Here is a 22,885-nt window from a genome sequence, read left to right as displayed (position 1 = left end):
TTCAATGGCAGAACGGGTTCAATGGCACCCAGATCAGAAGGAGCTCACCTTCCTTATGGGACTGGATTTGCTATTTTGAGCCCTTTCAGAGAAGCCACTGGGGGCAGGGGGGATAAAACCCACTTCATTCCAAGATGCATTTTCTCCCTGGAGCAGTACAGGCCCACTGGTGTTTCTCACCAACTTCAAGCAGCCCCTAGAAAGCCATGTGCCCAAAGGCCACTGCTGGGCTTCTGGGTGATCTTTTGTTATTCCAAAGCAGGCTAAATTCAGTCAAGGAATTGTAGGTGTCAGGGTAACACTTGGACTACTGTCTTCAAACCGGGACATTGAGACTATTCCCTGATTTTCCTACATTACCCTAAATTTGGCAGACACGGGTCTGTGCATCCCATAGAAAAAATGATCCCAGGAGGCAAAAATGTCAAGTGAAGATGTGCGAGGTGGCCCAGCTGCCCCGTGGCTGTCACCACACGCATGGCAAAAGCCCACAGGAAGAATGAGGTCCACAACATGCAGAGAAGATCCCAGCAGCACGTAGAACACCCCCAGCTCACCATCCTTCCAGCAGGCCTGAGACTTCTTTCCATGTTTTCACTGAAGAGACTGTGGAGCATGGCTGGAGGTCCCTGTGTCTGAGCTGGATTAAGGGAATATACTGCCAAGGAAAAGGTCCCTCAATACTCTCACCTTTCCTGCCCAGGAAGGTCCAGCTCAGTTAACCCTGACACATTTACAGAGCTGCTCTACAGACCAAGAGGTGGGATAAAACCCCCTGGTGCTGTGGGCCTTGACGATTAAATCCACATGAAACACCCTGGAGTGGCCAGTGCTCTGGGGTGCTGCTCCTGAGACACAGATTTAGCACAGACACTGGGCACTGAGATGCTGTTCAGGAGTTTGGATCTGAGGTCAAATATTCAAACCCTTGGAATTTCACATCTGTGAAACAAACTCATGCAAAAGATGAGGTTTTCTTCTTATTCAAGATGTGTATTTGGCCCCAGCGTGAAGAGACACCATCTAAAAGGAGGCTTTAAGAAGAAAATCTGAAGTGTCCTTGATAAAGTTGGATAGAAAAGCTGTAGCAACAGCCATGAGGTAAAACCAGTATGAACCCCTTGACTAACTGGTCTGTCATCTCCCAGAATAATGGAGCTGGCACCAACGGGATGCACTTCTGCACAAATACATGGAATCATGCAGGGAGAAGGGAGCTGATGGGAACATTTTAGGTACATGTTTCAAGAAGAAAACTATAAACAGCAGGTAGGGAAGGACACGCTTGAAGCAGGACTATGAGCACACCCACTGCGACAGAAAATGGTTTTATGGTTTATACTGGTTTGATGCACACGTGGTCATCTCTGAGCTTCTGCAGCATTTCTACAAGAGAAGGAAACTCCTTCTAAATCACCAGTTAACAGGCACACAAAACTGGCACCCATGGTGCTCAGGATGTGTTGGGCAACACCAAGTGTCCCACTTTTCCTGGAGGAAGCACAGAGGCTTCCCAGTCAGCTCTGGGCTGGAAACACTGGCTGAAGTTCCCAGCTGGTGTCGCCAGGACTGGAATAATCACAGAATCACAGAACCTTAGGGGTTGGAAGGGACCTGGAAAGATGACCCAGTCCAAACCCTCTGCCAGAGCAGGGGCACCCAGAGCACATCACACAGGAACGTGTCCAGGGGGGTTTGAATGTCTCCAGAGAAGGAGACTCCACAGCCTCTCTGGGCAGCCTGTCCCAGGGCTCTGTCACCCTCACAGTAAAAAAAAAATTTCTGATATTCACATGGAACCTCCTCTGCTCCAGTTTGCACCCATTGCCCCTTGTCCTGTCACTGGACACCACTGAACAAAGCCTGGCTCTGTCCTCCTGACACTGCCCTGAACATATTTGTAAACACTGATGAGGTCGCCCCTCAGTCTCCTCCAAGCCCAAGAGCCCCAGCTCCCTCAGCCTTTCCTCATCAGGGAGATGTTCCACTCCCTTAATCATCTTTGTGGCTCTGCCCTGGACTCTTTCCAGCAGTTCCCTGTCCTTCTGGAACTGAGGGGCCCAGAACTGGACACAATATTCCAGATGCAGCCTCACCAAGGCAGAACAGAGGGGGAGGAGAACCTCCCTTGACCTACTAACCACCCCCTTTCTAATGCACCCCAGGATCCACTGGCCTTCTTGGCCACAAGGGCACATTGCTGGCTCATGGTCATCCTCCTGTCTACCAGGACCCCCAGGTCCCTTCTCCTACCCTGCTCTCCAGCAGCTCAGCCCCCAACCTGTACTGGTACATGGGGTTGTTGTTCCCCAGCTGCAAGACTCTGCACTTGCCCTTGTTGAATTTCATGAATTCAATCACCAGTGGCTGCTGGGAGGCTGGCCCATAAACTGGTTTTTGTTGACACAACTGAAGAAGACAGGAACCCAAAGCCCCTGAAGGTGCTACAGCCCAAAGCCTTCCAGCTGCACAGGTTGTCCCCTGGGCTACTGCAACTCTTCTGGAATGTGGTGGCTTTCCAGCAGGACGTTTGCAGCAGAAGCAACAAACCACAATCAGCTTTTGAGGAGTCTTTTTTATTAAGATAAATCCAGCAAAATTCCTAACAGTGGGTACATACAACCGACCTGCCCTTCGAAAAGAAACGTTTGCATTTCATTTAAAAACATGATTACACTTTTTTTTATTTCTTTATTTTTTTTCAAAACTGACAAAATAAAATTACATTTGGGAAACAACAGATTTCCAGCTCTTAGGTTTTTTTTTTTATTATTATTTATTTATTCATGAAAATAGCTCACCTTCTTTATAAAAGCAAACCCACAGAACCACTGGAATGTTTTAACACGGTTATTTGTTTTGAGACCTCCCCACTTTAAGAAACCATACAACACATACAAGGGGAAAAATTAAAATCTGGAGTCTGTAAGCATGACTTACACAAAAAGGGACACACTGACAGAAGTCAAAAGCTACCACCACTTATTCTTTTCCATGTACCATACAAACTATTACAATCACAAAATTTAAAAACAATGATTTTTTGTTGTTGTCGTCGTCGTCGTCGTTTTGTTTGTCAGGGATTTCATTCCCAAGTAACCGAGATGAAGATGTTCCATAATTAAATTCATGCTAAAAAAACCTGCATTTATAAAATAGTTGATAAAAATATTCCTCTCTGTTAACAATACAGCATGGAGGTACGGATACCAAATGATGGAGATAAAGGGCAGGGTTAACGTTACTCGGACTTGGCTTCCTTATCATCAGATGCTTCAGCAGCTGGTGCCTATAAAAGTGTTTGGGAAAAATAGAAATATTATTTGTAATGCTAATTGGAATTCCACTCTAACAAGCAGCAAAGACAGACCAGTTTGTTAGCTGTTTGTTGACAGCATTTTGTGTAGACAGACAAGAAGGCACGGAAGATACCAACACAGCAACACGTTGGCTGGTGGTTCTACAAATTAAAAACAAGTATTAATTGATCAACAAGTTAATTTTGGGATGTGCCTCCAAAGAGGCAGAAGTTTAGAACTTCTTTTAGATTAGGATCGATCATGTGCTGGCAAAGTTCAAGTCCTCACCTTCAAAAGTCACAGGAAGGGTAAGAATTACACACAAAACCACAACACTTGTCAGTGTCCAGACTCTGGGGAACTGATTCTCACCTGCTTTCTAGGGACACATCTGCTATTAACTTTTTAAGTCCACACATGACAACTGCAAAGATCCTACCAAAGATCCTTTGAAGTACTTTAGCCCTGTATTAACCTTTAGCAAAGAAGCTCCTAAATTCCTTTTTAAAAATGCAAGAATGAAGGACCCATTAACTGGATAAAGATGCTCCACAGATGAAGAGAGATCACTGTAAAACAAAAGGGACAGAGGACACAACAGCCTGGTCTGTGCCTGCAGGGGCAAAGGGAGCCTGTAGCAAACGTGCTTCTCCTGTCAGCCAGAAATCTGCCAGGAAAAGGTCATCAGGAGCTGACTGCAGCTTGTGGCCACTCCTAGCAACTGGCAGCTCTCAGGTGAGCTGCTGATACAGGAAGAACCTGTGAGGAAGAGACTGCAGGATCAAGAGACAAGACCAAGTTTACTTTGCAGATCTCTTGTTGAATTGTTCTCAGGCGAAGAATTGTTTTAAAGAATTGGGTAAAACTTAAAACCAGATTTCTGGCCCAGCACCAACCCGTGCTGAGCAGAAGAGGCAATCCAGCAGTCCAGAGAGGATATGCAAAGTCAGCTCAGGGTTGGATAGCAATTTTACTGAGCTCCATTGTTCCCCAAACATTCCTCATTGCTCCTGTGCCAGCCCTGCCAGGGATGCTCAGATAGCACAGACCACCTGCAGGAGGGCCCAGGAGGAAGGAGCCTGAAGGAGAGAGTAATTCTTCTGCCAGGCTCTCCTGGAGCTGCCCCTTGCAGGGACTGCGGCTGGTCTGGCCTTACAGGATGGCAGTGCCAACACACCTTCTGACCAGGAGGCCCAGCCCTCAGCTCCTGCAGGTGTGTTCCCAACACCTCTGTGTCTGTTCCCATGTTCACTGAAGCTAAAGTACCTCGTTAGTTTTGGTATCTCCGTTTTCAGAGTGGTTTTCTTCTTTAGCATCCTCTTGTTTAGTTTCATCTTTGCCTTTGGCTCCTTTCTTCCCTTTTGTTGCTGCCTTTTTGTCCTCCTTCTTATCATTTGCTGCCTTTTCTTTCTGTTAAGAAAACAGACCATGATGTGGTAAATGCTCATTTCCACCTTGTCCCTCTGCACAACCACATGCTCAGCTCTACAACCTCCTCCTACACCCTGAGCTTCCAACCAACAACGAGGAGACCAAAGGGTCTAAGGAGAAGTGTTTTCCTTCTATTCTGTCCTGAATGTGCTACTGGGAAGTGGATAATATAAAAGCAGCCATGGCCAGGGTTAAAAGAATTCCTATTTTAAATAGGAATTCAATTAAATTAGCTAAAAAATGCTGGAGTTGAACTGGCCTGTATTTCTGCTGTGCTGCTGAAAGGCACGCACGGAACACAAAGGCCATGTACAACCAGTGGAAATACCAGAACACTTCAGATGTGCTATTAATGCCCATTTACAAAACTGCAACAAAGCAGTAGTCAAAGGGCTTTCCTCCTTCCCTGCCCAGAAATCTTCCTTACTATAATAAACCATTTGTGTGACAGACAAGTTGGGGGACTCAACAGCATCACTTCAGTAACGACCAGGACTTTGCGTAGAGCTCCTGGAGCAAGGCCAGAGGAGAGCACAGAGATGATGGGAGGGCTGGAGCAGCTCTGCTCTGGAGACAGGCTGAGACAGTTGAGGTGTTCAGCCTGGAGAAGAGAAGGCTCCAGGGAGACCTGAGAGCACCTTCCAGTGCCTGAAGGGGCTCCAGGAAAGCTGGGGAGGGACTTGGGACAAGGGCAGGGAGGGAGAGGACAAGGGGGGATGAATTAAAACTGGAAGAGGGAGATTGAGGTTGGACACGAGGAGGAAATTCTTTGTTGTGAGGGTGGTGAGAGCCTGGCCCAGGTTGCCCAGGGAAGCTGTGGCTGCCCCATCCCTGGCAGTGTTGAAGGGCAGGTTGGATGGGGCTTGGAGCAACCTGGGCTGGTGGGAGGTGTCCCTGCCCATGTAGTGGGTTGGATCTGGATGATCTTTAAGGTCCCTTCCAACACAAACCATCCTAGTATTCCATGATTCATGATTTAAGTGTGGTTTCTTAGGTGGATCAGGCTGAATTCAAACAAAACTTGATGCTACAACTTCTGCAGTGACCGTTTCCTCTGGGGCAAGGTCAGCTCCCCATGCCAGTGCAGTAACAAGCACAACTCTCATTAGTTTCACTTTGGAGGACCTGCCTCTTGCTGCCAGTAACAGAACCAGGGGAACTAGTTTACTTCCTCACTTGATTAACCTAGTTCCTACAAAGCAGCCATAAGTATCTGCAAAATCACTACTCACATGTAAGTGAAGATAAACAGATAATTACTGGCTGTTTATACCTATCTACTCAGAAGATGGAGCAGTCTCAGTGCCCAGAAGCCACAAAAAGGACACTTTGTTATTTCAACACCTCACTTATTAGTGAACAAAATTAATTCACATTAAAAATGAGACGCTTGCTAAGGGTGAACTCAGAGTATAAGGGGCAAAGCCAACTGATTCTTCAGTGATCCTGATGATTAAAAATCTACCAAAATTAACACTAAACCCTACAATAATGCAGAGCACAGTTTAAGACAGGAGGTTAGCACCCAAATGGGTGAGGGTCTCTTTCCTCTCTGACCTCCCACTCTGAGGGACTTCAGCCCACCTGGGAAATTCTACTGCAATATGGTGTGAGGAGTCTCCTCCTCCTGGGCTGTGCCCAGAGAGCTTCTCCTCCTCCCTAGGGAGTCACTTATCAGAGGTATGCAGTGGCTCCTTCTGGGAGAAGGAAGAGAGTCACCAGAGGAGGGAAGGGAAGACTAAGCCTCCACTCCCTCTTTCTTCTCCTCCATTGGCTGCACAGTCCTCCAACTTTCAAGAGAGGCAGAAGAGAGATAAATATCACAGCAACACCAGCAACCCAAGCATTCTGGTCCTGTCTGGCAGGAAGATTTAGAATTGCAATACTACTGTGGCACTGGTTTGCTCCCTATCCCCTGAACAGATCCAGGCAGTGCAGGGTGAAGGGCTCCTCCAGCAGCACCAGGATGCTCCACACACATGGTGGTCATTTGCTTCCCCAGTGTAAGCCATAAAGGATTTTTAAAGACCTAGGCTTGTTTGGAGAAGGGGATCTTTTCCCTTACCCCCTGAAAAAAAAAGGCAGCAAAGTATGAACAGAGCTAAAACTGTAATTCTCTGTAGCCCACACTTTGCTGGTAAAGCCCCTCTTAAGAAAGGATTTGAGGAGAATCCCCAGCAACTGGCTTCCATGGCTGGAATCTGACTGGAGAGGACACAGCTGAGTGAGGATCCTGGGATCTCTGCTCTGTTCTGCAAGATCCATGGCTTCTGGGACAAGCTACCAGCTATTCTGGAAGGGATCAAGCCCCCTTCCACCACTGAGTTCAGGAACAAAAATACCCATGGAGACACTGTTCTTTTCCAATTTCCAAGTCTCTCCCATTCTTTCAGCTAGTTCTGAGCTAATACCACTGTATTCATTCTCCTGAACAATTTGTCTATAGGTATTCAGCAATAATGCCATGCCTTTTATCAAGTGATAAAAACTCTCTTCCCAGCTCTGTGTTTTTCAAAACAGGTAAGTTTAAAAGATGAAATCTCTTCTGCCACACAGAAACCACCTGGAGAACCTGAGGGCTGCAAAGTGAAGCATTTGGGGGAAACAAGAATCAAATTACAACCCCCTTTGCACAGATATTGATCCAGCAATAGGAGCTCCAGAGAGCAAAAAAATGCAGCTCAAGTATCCTGGCTTCAAACCAGCACCTTAGAAGCAGGAGGATCAACCCTTTCCCAGTCCACCTAGGGGACAATGTGAGGAGCAATAACCAAGGCACCACTCCCCAGTGATCCCAGAGGGACACTACACCATCCAGCTTGTGCAGAAAGGGACCACACGAAGTTCTGACATCACTTCTAGTCCTTCACTTCCAATTGCTTATTTTCACAACTTTTTAAGATTCTGTCAACTCAGCTTTCACGTATAAACCCTGGGATGTTTCCATAAAAAGAAAAAAAAAAAGCAAACTGGAAAAAGGAAAACACCAACAGCGGGCACTGTGTGGTTCACGGGTCACCAGCAGGGGCTTGGAGCCAGGATTTTGGAGATGCCCAAGGCAGCTCTGGGCCCCTTGGACTGGAAGAGCAACCACCAGCAGTGAGTTCCCACTAGAGGGAGATGCAATCCCGGGTGTGCCAGCCGCTGGCTGCCACTGGAATGCCGAGCAGCAGGGCTCCAGCTTCCCCTGCCGCTCCGGAATGGGATCTAGGAATCCAGCTGCACGACCAGATGCAGATGGGCAAAAAATTTGCTCTGCACACCACGGAGATTACAGAGCTGAGATGCAGGGTGCCCAAACCAACAGGCAGGGCTGTCCTTCCTGTCCATTCCTCCAGACATCTCTGCTTCTCCATACTTGGAGGCAGAAGAGTTTTCAGCAGCTGGCTGCCTGCTGTGCCATGTGCAGACCTTTGGGATGTACAGGAGAAACCTCCCGGTTCTCAGCCCTTCATCCTCCTCTCTGCCTAAAGCATCCCTCACACCTGTGCTTTGCCTGTACAACCATTCCTAACCATGACAGAAAATACAGGTTAAAGAGAACAAGAAAGTTCTGTTGTTGTTGTTTTCCAGCTGCAAAATCCCAACACAATCTGAGTATGTACAGGCAGATCTAAAACCACACTGCAAACTGTGCCTGTTGTGTGAGAGGAATGGGGCCATAAAGAAACACCTTGTGGATTGCAAACTGCCCCCTTTGAAATTTCAAGCTATTGCTCAAAAGAACAAATTTAAATCATTTCTTCTTTAACTATACTGTCAGACGTGCCAACATTTTTAACATTTCCCAAAATATCCAGCTTAAGGAAACGGGTAGGTAGAACTTTATCTCCAGTGAAGGAAATTCAATAAACTGGTCCCTAACTGCAAAGGGTGCCTTTGAAGGAAAACATAGTAAGAAACTGTAATTAAAAGCATGATTTTCAATGCCTTCTCTAATTGAGTCTCTGATCTCTATTCAAAGCATCATTTTCCCAACAATGCATTATAAGAGACTTCAGAGCAGCAGCAAAGCCCCACCACAACTGATTGAAAATCTGTTCAGTTTACCACATTCCTTCACTAGGAACTGGACAAAATGATCTGTAGATCTTTCACCTCCTTTTAACTCACACAACTCAGCCTTCAGAGGAAATGATGAAAACCCAACATGGTTACTTGTGGATGTTTCCCCCCCACACCCCCTCTAAACACCTTGAGAAAGGAAAGTGTAACTTCAGTTCAAGAGAAGTTCAACCACTTACCTTAGGTGCTGCCTTTTTGGGCTTTGGCTCCGGTTTAGGTGGAGCAGGTTTCTGTAGGAAACAGACATGAGAAACAGTCAGGAATGCTCCAAATGTTTTAGGAAGCCTGTTGCTAAAACTATGGAAGAGTTGAGCTGTCTGCTTCATTCACAGAAAGGAGTAAATGTCAGAGACAGATCACTGTGTTTCACTACCCAAACCCACGTTTCCTGGCGTGTGCTGTGGTGGTTGTAGTACAGGTGCCTGCTGTTAAGGAAAACATGTCTCAAAATCAAAAGGTATTAACATTTGGACATATAACTTCACCAGAACTAAGTACTTTCTATTTTAAATAGCAACTGTCATCCACTTGGCGTGTCCAAGATGGCTTAAAAAAGGGTTGGGTGTCTATAGAACAGGATGCCAAGAGCCTGTTTAGGGCTGTACCTTCGGGCTGAACCCTACCCCATGGCACAGATTTACAGCCTCCAGATCTCCTTTTACCCAACAGCTGGGTCTTCAATATCAAGGGTCAAGCTACATGTAAAGGGAGAGAGCAGGTGAGCTATGAGCAGGCATCTGTATGGAGAATACCCAGAGAGAACAAATGCATCTTGAAACCAATATTCTTTTGAGTCTGGATACTCATGTGTCCAGACTGAATGTTTACTAACACAGATGTTGTATCTCCAGTGAAATGTCTAAAAGTAAAGCCTGTGAAGTGTTGATACTCAAGGACTGGAAACACAGAATAGGAATTTTAGGTTTAAATATTGCAGTGTTCAAACCAGCCTGTCCCAACACCCGTGGAAAAACCCCAAACAGTTCCTCTGTAACTGCAACTTAGAACTTAGCATCACCCAGGATGTAATATTAAAGGAGTCAATAAAGGTACTTACAGCAGATAGTCTAGCTGACCTTCTCTTTGGCTGCGTAAAGAAAGATGTGTCACCAAAATTCAGAGAGCATAGAAAGCAGTCCCTTCTCAGAACTGCACCCCAGAATAACATGGCACATACACTGCCTCATGAAGCCCCACGGGAGTCCTAGGATTTATGAAATTACGGGCATTATGGCAATGACGTCCCAGAAGCACAGCCTTCTTCTATAGTTCTTGCTCTCTGCTGCTGCCCTGTTACCCCACCGGGGTGGGATGAAGTTTCTTTACTTCCAGGGGGGCTGTTAAGGCTCTGTCACCCAGCTGCCACCTGCGAGGCCAACGGGAACGTGTTCCCACTGGAACTGGTGGCCTCAGCAGCCAGGACACCCCCTGCCCGCCTCAAGCAGGGCCGGACCTGGGGGCACCCCCAACCCCAGGCACAGCTCCCAAGCCTACACCCACCCCCGGGGGCCTCCTAACCGCCTGTGGAGCACCAGAGAACTTCTGGGAGCAAGCTCCTTACCTCCTCCTTTGCCTCTCCTTCCGCTGGAGCCTGCAAGGAAACCGAGACAGACTGAGATGAGGAAGCGACGCCGTCCCCCCCCGATCTCCCCCGTGACACCCACCGGAGGAGCCCTGAGGGGAGCCGATAAAACCCCCCCACCTCCTGCAGGGCAGGCAGAGGGATGGCGGACACCCTCCTCCTCACAGACTACAACTCCCACAATGCCCCGCGCCGGCCGAGCCGCCTTTCCCCGCGCCCTTTGAAAAAAAACTTCCCGCCACTTTTCCCGCAAGGTCGCGGCCGGGCGGGATCGTCGCCATCGCCAAGAAAAAACAACACAACACCCCCCCTAACATCCCTCCTCCCCCTTCTTCCCCGCGCAGGGGCTCCCACCCGCTCCCCGCCGGCTCGAAGCCGTTGCGGGGGGTCCCGGTGTGTGTGTGTGTGTGCGGGGGGCTCAAGTTTTGAGGGGTGCGAGGGGCTGGGAGCCCCCGCCGAGCTGCAGCTCCCGGTGTCGGCGCTGGGATCCCTTCCCCGCTCGCTCGTTCCCGAGGGCCGGTTTCAAATTCTGCGCCGCCTAACGGCACCGAGCTACCATGGCACAGCCATCTGGCGTGACGGGAAGCGGGAGAGGAGGAGGAGGGAGGAAAAAAAAAAAAGGAGAACAAAGGCAAACGCAGGAGAAAGAAGCAGCGTTTAAACCCGAATCCTGCCCAGGGACAGAGAGATCGAGCTTAAAACCCGCGGAGAGGCAGGCGGGAGGGGTGTGGGGGTGGGTTTGGGTTGGGTTGGGTTTTTCCCGGAGGGTCTCGGCGCTGCGCGGGGGGTTCGGGCTGAAGCCGCCGCGGCTCCTGCTGCCTGTTCTCTCCGCAGGGGCAGCAGCAGCACCATGGCTGTCCGCGATTCAGCATGGAGACCACGGCTCCCCCGGCCCTCCCGCCGGCAAAACAGCCCGAACTCAACTCCTCGCGGACACCCCCTTTTTTTTTTTTTTCCCCCCTTTTTCCTCCCCCCCCCCCCCCCCCTCCATCGACGAGCAAACCCCCCCCCAACACACACGCCCTAAACCCTTCTCCCTCCGGCCCACTTTCAGCGACACAAAACGCTAAAGATGCAAAAAAAAAAAACACCCCAGACCGAACCGAAACCCCCCCAAAAACTCCGCGCGCGCGCGCGAAAATTTACGGATAATTCTGCAAACATCGATCTCTTCCCCCCTTCTCCTCCCCCCCCCCCCCCCCCACATCTGCCTCAATTATTTTTGTTTAATTCTTAATTCACGTATTTTTTTTTTTTCCTCCTTTTTTTTTTTTGGGGGGGGTACTCACCTTTCTTTTGGGCATAGTCGCACCTTAATAGTTGATGGCAAAAGAGATGGGGAAAAAAAAATAAATGGAACCACCACCACCAAAAAAAAAAAAAAAAAAAAGCACAACACACACACGGAAAGAAAAAAAAAAAAACAACAAAAACACAACAAACTGTTTCGACCGTGCTGGAAAAAAAAAAAAAGACTTGAGCCCCCCCACCCCCCCTCAAAAAAAAAAAAAATTATAAGAAAATTAAAAAAAAAAAAGAAGGAAAAGAAAAAAAAAAGAAAGATGTTGAAGGGACCAAGAGTTAATTGCAGCAGAAACTGAACAAAAAAAAAAAAATCCCCCCCTCTTTATTGCAAACAGTAAAATACACCAACACGCAACCCAACGGCATGAATGGGGAGCGCGAGATGGGCCCCGCCGCTGACTGACAGCCGCGCCGGCCAATGGCAGCGCGGGGAGCGGCCCGGGGGGGCGGGGCGAGGGCGGGGCTCTAGGGGGGAGGGGCGGGGCCTGGCTGCGCCGCTTGCGTCGCGCCCGCCGGCCGCCCCGGGGCCAGCGCCTCAGCCCCGGCCCGCCCGCCCTGCCCTGCCTCCCCGCGCCGCCCCTCCCCGGCGTCCTGCCCCTGCTGGCTGCGGGGGCGCGTTCCCCCCTTTCCCCACCCTCCTGCCTTCCCTACCCACCCCCCCTCCACCCTTCACCAGAAGCCGGGAAAGAAACTTCCCCGAAAGTTACCACAGGCCGCAGGACGACAACATGGCGGCGGCGGCGGGGGCTCGGCATGGCGGGGCGGCCCGGGCCCGCGGGGACGGGCTGCCGCACCCCCCGGGGCCTATGGGGAATGGGCCTCCCACCCCCCCGGGCTGACCTGAGCGGCCTGTGGTCTGGCCCTCAGGACTGAACTGCCCCCGGGGGGGGGGGTGTGTGTGAAGGTTCGGCGTCCTTTTTTATTTTTTTTTTTGGCGCCAAGTCGGTTTTTTGGTCTCTTTCTGACATCTCGGCTGGAGCTGGGCCTGTGAGGCTGAGGTAGGCCGGGACGTGAAGGCTCAGGCTTGAGCAGGGAGCGAGGAAAACGGGCGCTCGTTGCCACCGAAGCTGCCGTTGCCGCCAGGAATTCTGCCATCCATTTTGTGCAGTTCTTCGGGGGAAGCAGGAGGGGTGTGTTAATAACCGCCTTCAGGACTGAAGGACTTTGCAACTAAGACCTGAAGCAGGCAGGCTTGCCTCTCTCAGAACCTGCCATACAGGAGGTTCTGCAGTATTCCCAGATAGCCTGTTTCAGCACTCAAAACTGTCCTTAAAACCAGCACCTAAACTGTACCTTGGTTGTGAATGTAAATTTCTTTCCCCAAGCCTAGCAGATAATTAAGCACAATTAGCATCAATTTACGCTAACCTGTTAGATAACTCGACAATTTCACGTAATACCAAATTCTTACATGTCATTTTTCTAGACTAAACAAATTCTCTTTAAGTCTCATGACATGATAGGCCATATTTCTGAAACCTTTTCTCACTCTTGGGCTGCTCTGGACTCCTGGCAGCTTTGCATTCTTCTTTACATCTCTATCCAATAATCAGGTTAATTAGGTAACCTATCTCGGCGTGGCATTTGCAATAGCCACGTTGGTTCAGATTCCTTTTCTGATCCTCTGTAATCCCCAGATCTCTTTCAGTGCTGCTCTCTGAACAGCTGTTCCCCTCCCTGTTCTTGACAAATTTGTGGTGACTTTTGGATTTGTCACTTTTTACGTTGCCTCATTCTCCAAGTCCTTATCTCTGGGTAGTTTATGATCTTCCTGGAGGCTGGAGCCAAGCTGAGCAGTTTTCCCTCCACGGGTCCAACTTTCTCCAGTCAATGTAGAACCATCAAATGCCATGATTTTTTGTAGTTATTAAAAAATATCCATGACTTGGGGGGGGTGCATTTTTCCAGGCACTGCCAACCTCAGTGTAACCACAGAACCAAACACAACGTAACCCGTCCTGCTCTGCCTCTTGCTGTCATCTTCCTTAAAGGGTTGAGTTTAGTAACTGGTGGCAGTTGATTTTATTTGAAGGCTGAAGCACAGAAGATGCAGGGGGGAGAGAGGGGTTTGTGCCTTCCTTTATTTGTTCTCCTTTTCTGTCACTGATAAGATTCTCTTCTGTTTTGCTCTTCCTGCCTTTGTGTATAAATAGAGCATGTTCCTGTATCAATGGGTTTCCTTCTCATTACCTGTTAATCACGGCACCTTCAACTTCTCCTGGATTAATCAAGATTTTAAATACTGTTTCCAACACTTTTCTCCATCTTCTGAACATTCTGGTGCCTGAAACACATTGAGTCTTCCTCCAGGAGGCCGTGTCTGATAGCAGAAGTTCTCCATTACCAACAAAGTTTGTGCTTCAGTTGCTTTTGTCAGTTGCCTTGAAGGGTTTTGCCTGTCTCCTTGCAGCTATTGTTTCATCCTGTCTTTTCTCTGAGAAGTCTTTATATGTTTGTGGAAAAGGAGCAGGAATTTGTTGAAGAGTCTGTCAGCACCTTCTCCTGAACAACTGGGTTGACAAGCAGTTGGGTTGAAAGCTTGGATCAAAATGTGCACTGCAAATTAAGCACAGATTTAAAATCCATTACTGATCTTTGCATTCCATTTGCTGCACCTTCTTTTTCACCTTTGTGTTTTTTCAAGCCTGTTGGTTTTTCTAAAAATACTAATTAAACCCCAAACTAAGCTGACTGATCATTAGTTAGCAGATCCCTTCCCTCTGGATAGATGGGATAAACTGCTGTGAGATGCTGGAGGTATAAATGGTTGTTCCTATGCAGACCTGTAGAAAATCACAGACCTGGTTGCAGCCTGTGGATTTTGAAGCACGGTTCCTTCAGGCCAAGTGGGAGGTGCAATTAACTGTAACTTTGTGCAGTAAGAACAGGAAAGCATAGGAAGTGCCAGAGGGACAGGATGCCATCCAGAGGGACCTGGACAAGCTGGAGAAGTGGGCCCAGGTGAGCCTCATGAGGTTCAGCAAGACCAAGTGCAGGGTCCTGCACCTGGGCCCAGGTGACCCCAGATATGAACACAGGCTGGGGGAGGTCAGGCTGGAGAGCAGCCCTGTGGGAAAGGACCTGGGGGTACCAGTGGATCAGAAGCTGGACATGAGCCCCCAGTGTGCAGTTGCAGCCCAGAAGGCCAACTCCATCCTGGGCTGGATCTAAAGAAGTGTGGCCAGGAGTTTGAGAGAGGTGATTCTGCCCCTCTGCTCTGCCCTGGTGGGACCTCACCTAGAGCACTGTGTCCAGCCCTGGTGCCCCCAGCACAAGAAAGATGTGGAGCTGTTGAAACGTGTCCAGAGAAGGGCCACGAGAATGACCCGAGGGCTGGAGCAGCTCTCTGATGAGGACAGGCTGAGGGAGCTGGGGTTTTTCAGTCTGAAGAAGAGAAGGCTCCAGGAGGACCTTATAGTGACCTATGGGGCATGGAAATACCAAAATGATCTGATAACACCTAGCCTGGCCCTCAGGTTGCAGTGAAATTAAACCTTTTTGATAAATTAGGCCTAGGAGAGTAAGATTATTCTGTATTATTATTATTTTGTACCATGTGACCTTTTTTGGGTTTTTTTTTGCCCAAACTGGCATTTTTTTATTCTGTACAAAAAGACCTAAACCTGAATTCATTATGTCGTATCACTGGACTCCGTCAAGAGTAAATCAAAGCAACAAACCAGAAGTTACTCCTTTTTTGTGCTGCTGTTTCCATGAGAAAGCTTCATGCCAAGATTTGAATTCTGCTTCTCTAAACATAGGTCTTTGAACCAGGTTACTGACTCCAGAGGTAGAAACCTCCAGCCTGCAAACAGAAACATAGGACCAGGTCACCACAAAACTAACCCACACAACCAGCTCTCCAGAGAGTCTGAGCAGACCCACGCTCAAGTGTTGAGAGATTTTTAGAAAACTGGGGAATGGTGGACAACCCAAATGAAGAAAGTACTCTCAGACTGATGCTATCCCAGCTGAGTTCAGGTTTTGCCCCCAAATCTTTGTGAAACAGGGCAAAACTCGACCAGCTCGGTTTTGGTATCCCAGTGTCTGACTCCTGTGTCTGTTGACCAGTCATCTCAGGGGTCTGCATCTCTCCAGCAGCCTCCAAGGTGCTGCTAACCACGTCTGGAATGTGGGATGGCCTTCAAGATGTTTACTGGTTCACAGTATCTCATGGAGATTGTCCTGCTGTTGCCCAAGGCAGGAATGTCCTGAGGAGGAGAGCCTGTTCCTAATGTCAGAGAAGATCTGTGCCACTTGACGAATGCTCTCCTAGATCACCTTGAACTGAAGCAGATCAAGATATTCCTGAACAAAGGCAACACACACCAAAGTCACTCTTGAGTGATTGACTTCAACACCATGATCTAGTGGATGAGATGTCTCCAGAGGTGCTGACAGCATGGCTGTGTGGAGATGCTGCCCCAACACCTTGCTGACATCTGCCTCGATGACTTCTGCTAAGCCAGCAGCAAGCATGAGATGGGCTCTGGGTACATTCAACATGGTTCATGTAGCTATGGGACCACCTCATGATCCTGAGTTCAGAAGGAAGGGAAAGTAGGATTCTCTATTTGCTCATATGTCCAGCTACTACAATTAATATGAATATATACATTGGTTGTGGCAAAATATGACAGAACACATTCCCATGTTCTGTGTGTGGCTTTTCAAGTCTGTTGTCCTTCTTCTACATAACTTTTGGGATGAGTGGATTATTGATCTACAGAAGGTGTTTGTGCTTGGTTAATTTTATAGTCTGTCCTGGGTAATTTGATGGTTTGGCCTGGCTGAAAATTGATTTAGGTGTCAAATTCAGTATTGATTGCAATGAAATATTGAGTGCTTATTAATTGAGGAACATGAGGGTTTAAGTCTGTTGGTTGGTCTAGAATTCTCATTGAGTCTGTTTGTTCATCTTCACTTCAGTAAAACCTTTTGGCTCAGCTGTGACCTTGTCCTCAGTAGCAGAGGGGACGACTGCAAGCACCAAATGAAGTGCAGACTTTTATTAAACACAAAATACAGATAAGAAGAACTTTCAATCCATTGCAGTCAGACAAGCAACCTGTCAGCAGCAAGTGTGCCTCTTAGTTACTCCTTCCAGTTTTGGAGCTTGAAAAGAAGATGTAATTTGGAAAAGCAGTCACAACTGAGACTGCTACTGAAATGGAGCCAGAAAAAGCACAAAAGAAAAGTGAGTAGTTTCATCAGCTGAGCAGTTGCCAACAGTGTCTTTTATTTGCCTTTTCCTGCACGGTTCTCACATGGCATGCCCTGCTGGGCAGGTCTCAAACTCATGATGTCTGACGTGACAGTCGTAATTCTCTCTCTTCAAAAAGATGAAGTTGTGGTAGCACGTGTGAGGAGGGGAAGGCAGGTCTGAAGAGCACAGAGCCCACCTGGATGGGCAAGAGTGTTTCCAGTTCCTGGCCTTGCACCGAGCCCTGCTTGGAGTCCTGTCCCCAAAGCTGGGATACACCTTTATTGCAAGGTGACACGGTGGCAAAAAATGCAAATGCCATACTGGGAGGCATAAAGAATATCATCTGCAAAACAAGAACAATTTCCAGGGAAATGCAGGCAGGTTTCATCTGTCCAAAAGCAGATGCTCACATTTGAGTTAGCTGTCTGGACTCCCTCTATAGCAGGCACCTCCAGGGTCTGGGGCAACTCCATCCTAGGACATACTCCATCTGATATTCTAAACCAGAAAATATATTTCCTCACCTCACCCAAGGGAGATTATTAACAGGTTTGGTGACTTCTCACCAGAGACCTGATGAAGGCGAGGGAGGCAGCAAGGGCGGAAAGCACAACCGCAGTGGGAAACATCCACTGTCCCAATTGCTGTTGCATCTGAGGGTGGGTGGTTAGGCAATATGGATGGCTTTTCACGGAGCAGCTGAAGCCACAAAAGGAGAAGCAATGCTTGACTTGGTTGAGGGCAGAGAACAGGACCTAACTAATCATTCTCTGAATCACAGAATCATAGAATACTCACTTACATGTGAGTAGTGATTTTGCAGATACTTACGGTTGCTTTGTAGGAACTAGGTTAATCAAGTGAGGAAGTAAACTAGTTCCCCTGGTTCTGTTACTGGCAACAAGAGGCAGATCCTCCAAAGTGAAACTAATGAGAGTTGTGCTTGTTACTGCACTGGCATGGGGAGCTGACCTTGCCCCAGAGGAAACGGTCACTGCAGAAGTTGTAGCATCAAGTTTTGTTTGAATTCAGCCTGATCCACCTAAGAAACCACACTTAAATCATGAATCATGGAATACTAGGATGGTTTGTGTTGGAAGGGACCTTAAAGATCATCTAGATCCATCCCCCTGCTTGGGCAGGGACACCTCCCACCAGCCCAGGCTGCTCCAAGCCCCATCCAACCTGCCCTTCAACACTGCCAGGGATGGGGCAGCCACAGCTTCCCTGGGCAACCTGGGCCAGGCTCTCACCAGCCTCACACTGAAGAAATGACCAATACATACATGAGAGTCACCACCCTGGTCCCAGAAACAAAAACCACAGAAATCCCCTGTTTTTTGTTTTGGAAAGGGGAACTCTGTAACAGTGAGAAAGCTGCTTGGGAAAAAAAAAAAAGCTGAAAGGGACAGCTAAAATATTAAGAAGGTTTTACACAGCACCGAGGCTGCTGAAAGATCACATGGGAAGCACTGACCAAGTGCATGTCACCTGTCAAAAAAGCACGTAGGAGGATCAAGCATGGCTAAGAAATCAAATGTGGCCAGAAGATGAGACATGGGAGGCTCTCAGAAACACGAGGTATCCTTCAGGAGGTTGGATTTGTGTTTTAGTAAGGAAAACAGAAAAGACTGTTAAAAAGACAAATGTAAAAATCATTGCTTAAAAATCAGAGTTGGATCCACAACTAGCAAAAAGACTTAAAAAGCATAGTCAGTAATTTTTCAGTCTTGTCAGAAGCAGGAGGCCTGAAACATATTTCCTAGAACGAATCAGCTCTTGAGATCTAAAAGGAATATGTAGAAAAGACAATATTGGAGCAGAAAACCCAAAGGAGTGGATTTTTTTTGCATCTGCGTTTATGGTGGAGGAGGCTGGGGAAGTTCCCAGACAGGAGCTCAGAGGTTTGCCTGAGGATGTGTCTCACACTGCAGCATCAGTGGGGTTAGAATCCATTGACAAAGTGAACAATAAGAAACTCACCATTGCCAGATGGTCCTCACGGCACCGCACGAGTGTGTACCTCTTCCTTCAGAGCTGCTCCCATACGCAGCCCTTAGGAAGGGGCTGATGCCACCAGGTTTTAAAATCCAATCCTGGAGAGACTCGGGGTTTGAGAGGGGTGTGACCCTGCAAAGTTTGACACAGTGGGAGCCAGGCACCAGGCAAGGCTGGTGGCAGACTTCTGGCTTGTACCTCCTGCCCTTCAGGGCAGTGGCCCTCTGAGAATGCCCAGTTGGACAAGGTGGCCTAAAATGGCATTAAGAAAGGCTATTCCTGCTATTCTGACCGAAATCCTGCAGTATTCCCTTCCAGGTACTTCCCTCAGATACTTCTGGGTAACAAAGTGGACTGCAGGAAGGAGTGCAGGGCTCGTCAGAAGCAGGGCTGGGTGGTAGCTTGGAGCTGGTGGGTTGGATGGCCAGGCTGGAGCAGAAGGAAAAGGAGAGATTAAACCCAAAGCAGGGAGTCGTGCATGGCCAGGGCTGGGCTCTGGCTGCTGAGAGGCAACACTGGCTGGGCAGGGGATCCTGGCCAGAGTGCAGCCTCTGCTGTGATCTTGCTGCTGCTGCAAACGGCATCGCAGCGTCACAGAATGGTTCTGGTTGTAAAAGACCTTTAGGATTATTGAGTGCAACCATAAATGTAACTCAGCCATATTCCTCAGCGCCACATCTAAACATTTCAAACACCTCCAGGGATGGTGATTCAACCCCCTCCTGGGGCAGCCAGTATTGCTGGAGCAGAAATCCAGAACCTCCAACGCAACCTTGGATGCGTTGGCACCTCTGGCTTCAGTTTAGGAGTTTTGTTCATTTGTTTGGGGTTTTTTTATGCATAAGATGCAGTTTGCTGAAAGTATTTCAAAAGAGCTGCCCAGTCTTGGCACACACACACAGACACACACACAGACACACAGACACACAGACAGTTGGCAGGGCTGCAGGGTGCTGGTATGGGGGTCCCTGCAGGCAGCCCCCCAGCCAGGTGTCACCTCACACACACACAGACAGTTGGCAGGGGGCTCTGGGGGTCCCTGCAGGCAGCTCAGTTGGGTGTCACCTCACACACACAGACAGTTGGCAGGGCTGTAGGGTGGTGGTCCGGGGGTCCCTGCAGGCAGCCCCCCAGCCGGGTGTCACCTCACACAGACACACAGACAGTTGGCAGGGGGCTCTGGGGGTCCCTGCAGGCAGCCCCCCAGCCGGGTGTGTCCCCCCGACGCCAGCAGCCGCAGCGCTGGCCGCTCTGCCGGTCCCGGCGCAGCTCAGAGCTACTTCAGGCAGCTGCGGCGCCAGAAACGCCGAACAAACCCAGGTTACGCAGAGCGCGGAAACCCCCCGCTCCGCCTCCGCTCGCAAGCCGAGCAGCCAGCCCAACGGCCCAGCCCTGCCACGGCCCGGCACCACCGGCGGTACCGGCCCCCGAACCCCCCGGCACCACCGGGCGGTACCGGCCCCCGAACCCCCGAACCCCCCGGCACCACCGGGCGGTACCGGCCCCCGAACCCCCGAACCCCCCGGCACCACCGGCGGTACCGGCCCCCGAACCCCCCGGCACCACTGGGCGGTACCGGCCCCCGAACCCCCGAACCCCCCGGCACCACCGGGCGGTACCGGCCCCCGAACCCCCGAACCCCGCCCGTGCTGCCGCCGGGCGCCGGCAGGGGGCGCGGGCTGCGCGGCACGGGGGGCGCAACATGGCGGGGCGGGCGGGGCCTGGGGACGGGAGGGGACAGAGCTGGATTGGGGAGAGGGAGGGGACAGAGCTGGATTGGGGAGAGGGAGGGGACAGAGCTGGATTGGGGGACAGAGCTTCATTGGGGAGAGGGAGGGGACAGAGCTGGATTGGGGACATGAGGGGACAGAGCTGGATTGGGGGACAGAGCTTCATTGGGGAGAGGGAGGGGACAGAGCTGGATTGGGGACATGAGGGGACAGAGCTGGATTGGGGGACAGAGCTTCATTGGGGAGAGGGAGGGGACAGAGCTGGATTGGGGACATGAGGGGACAGAGCTGGATTGGGGAGAGGGAGAGGACAGAGCTGGATTGGGGAGAGGGAGAGGACAGAGCTGCATTGGGGAGAGGGAGGGGACAGAGCTGGATTGGGGACATGAGGGGACAGAGCTGGATTGGGGAGAGAGAGGGGACAGAGCTGGATTGGGGAGAGAGAGGGGACAGAGCTGGATTGGGGACATGAGGGAACAGAGCTGGATTGGGGAGATGGGGAGAGGGAGGGGACAGAGCTGGATTGGGGAGAGGGAGGGGACAGAGCTGGATTGGGGACACGAGGGGACAGAGCTGGATTGGGGAGAGGGAGGGGACAGAGCTGGATTGGGGACATGAGGGGACAGAGCTGGATTGGGGAGAGGGAGGGGACAGAGCTGGATTGGGGGACTGGGAGGGGACAGAGCTGGATTGGGGACACGAGGGGACAGAGCTGGATTGGGGAGAGGGAGGGGACAGAGCTGGATTGGGGGACTGGGAGGGGACAGAGCTGGATTGGGGACACGAGGGGACAGAGCTGGATTGGGGGCACGAGGGGACAGAGCTGGATTGGGGAGAGGGAGGGGACAGAGCTGGATTGGGGACACGAGGGGACAGAGCTGGATTGGGGAGAGGGAGGGGACAGAGCTGGACTGGGGACATGAGGGGACAGAGCTGGATTGGGGAGAGGGAGGGGACAGAGCTGGATTGGGGACACGAGGGGACAGAGCTGGATTGGGGAGAGGGAGGGGACAGAGCTGGATTGGGGACATGAGGGGACAGAGCTGGATTGGGGAGAGGGAGGGGACAGAGCTGGATTGGGGGACTGGGAGGGGACAGAGCTGGATTGGGGACACGAGGGGACAGAGCTGGATTGGGGACACGAGGGGACAGAGCTGGATTGGGGAGAGGGAGGGGACAGAGCTGGATTGGGGACATGAGGGGACAGAGCTGGATTGGGGAGAGGGAGGGGACAGAGCTGGATTGGGGGACTGGGAGGGGACAGAGCTGGATTGGGGACACGAGGGGACAGAGCTGGATTGGGGAGAGGGAGGGGACAGAGCTGGATTGGGGACATGAGGGGACAGAGCTGGATTGGGGAGAGGGAGGGGACAGAGCTGGATTGGGGGACTGGGAGGGGACAGAGCTGCATTTGGGGAGAGGGAGGGGACAGAGCTGGATTGGGGAGAGGGAGGGGACAGAGCTGCATTTGGGGAGAGGGAGGGGACAGCTGGATTGGGGACACGAGGGGACAGAGCTGGATTGGGGAGAGGGAGGGGACAGAGCTGGATTGGGGACACGAGGGGACAGAGCTGGATTGGGGAGAGGGAGGGGACAGAGCTGGATTGGGGGACTGGGAGGGGACAGCTGGACTGGGGGAGAGGGAGGGGACAGAGCTGCACTGGGGAGAGGAAAGGGACCCCAGCCCGGCTTTGACCCTCTCCTGTCACATTCCAGTGACGATCCCAGTGCCGTGTGTGCCCGAAGGCCCCAGGAAGCAGCGCCAGGGCAGGCGTTAATCCGGGGGTGCAGGGCTGGGCTGTGGGTGAGGAGGGAATCCAGCAGAACCCCGGTAGTGCCATCTCCGAGGTAACCAAGAGCAGAAAAGCAGCCCCATGGAGCTCTTGTCCCCCTGTCTCTTGCTCAGTTACATTCCAGAGCCAAGAAACCTGGCCCTGGCCAGACGAGGAGGAGGAGGAGAAGCAGATCTGGGCTCCCCACTCCCTTCCAGGAGCATGTTGGAGCAGGGGAGCTGCCTTTCCACCCACCATCAGCTGGCACGGGCTGGAGCAGGACACGGCTCTTGCAGAGCATGGGTGAAGGCAGAAGACATGCTCTGAGTCATCCTTCAAGGATGGCCCAACTGGGATTAGAAACGAAGAGCAGATTTCTTACTTCCTACTGAGAGCTGACATCTCCTGCTGATCACACGTTGCTCCGTGTCGGGAGTTCAGACAGATCCAGGTCATCTTCTCTGTCACACTCAGAGAGGGAAACCTGGCACATCCTC

At 50.6% G+C, this 22,885-nt stretch overlaps 2 protein-coding genes across 2 annotated transcripts; one reads left to right on the top strand and one right to left on the bottom strand.

Annotated features, from left to right (window-relative positions):
• Window positions 1-2,560: 2,560 nt before the first annotated feature.
• On the bottom strand, window positions 2,561-11,848 carry HMGN5 (high mobility group nucleosome binding domain 5). The gene is made up of 6 exons (XM_051630701.1): window positions 11,667-11,848; window positions 10,357-10,386; window positions 9,853-9,882; window positions 8,975-9,025; window positions 4,566-4,709; window positions 2,561-3,289 (listed from the first exon to the last, which is right to left on the bottom strand). Exons 1-6 carry the CDS (start codon window positions 11,679-11,681, stop codon window positions 3,242-3,244), a joined length of 318 nt encoding a protein of 105 aa, XP_051486661.1. The 5' UTR covers window positions 11,682-11,848; the 3' UTR covers window positions 2,561-3,241.
• A 587-nt stretch (window positions 11,849-12,435) lies between these two features.
• Window positions 12,436-22,394, top strand: LOC127389786 (proline-rich protein HaeIII subfamily 1-like). The gene is made up of 3 exons (XM_051630630.1): window positions 12,436-12,536; window positions 20,082-20,572; window positions 22,333-22,394. The coding sequence occupies exons 1-3, from the start codon at window positions 12,436-12,438 to the stop codon at window positions 22,392-22,394; spliced, it is 654 nt and encodes a 217-aa protein (XP_051486590.1).
• The last annotated feature ends 491 nt before the right edge of the window (window positions 22,395-22,885 follow it).

The sequence above is a fragment of the Apus apus genome, chromosome 12 (assembly GCF_020740795.1).
Source record: "Apus apus isolate bApuApu2 chromosome 12, bApuApu2.pri.cur, whole genome shotgun sequence".
Classification (NCBI taxonomy): domain Eukaryota; kingdom Metazoa; phylum Chordata; class Aves; order Apodiformes; family Apodidae; genus Apus; species Apus apus.
This window is presented reverse-complemented; position numbering and strand designations above follow the sequence as displayed.

Excerpts from the sequence above, each read along its gene's own strand:
- LOC127389786 (XM_051630630.1), top strand. The coding sequence starts at position 12,436 with ATGGCGGGGCGGCCCGGGCCCGCGGGGACGGGCTGCCGCACCCCCCGG. Across the intron at positions 12,537-20,081 it reads GCTGACCTGAGCGGCCTGTG|GCAGCCCCCCAGCCGGGTGT; the intron begins GTCTGGCCCTCA and ends GGGTCCCTGCAG. Across the intron at positions 20,573-22,332 it reads CAGGGGGCGCGGGCTGCGCG|TGACGATCCCAGTGCCGTGT; the intron begins GCACGGGGGGCG and ends GTCACATTCCAG.
- HMGN5 (XM_051630701.1), bottom strand. Across the intron at positions 9,883-10,356 it reads AAGGAGAGGCAAAGGAGGAG|CCAAAGAGAAGGTCAGCTAG; the intron begins GTAAGGAGCTTG and ends TTCTTTACGCAG. Across the intron at positions 3,290-4,565 it reads GAGATACCAAAACTAACGAG|GCACCAGCTGCTGAAGCATC; the intron begins GTACTTTAGCTT and ends ACACTTTTATAG.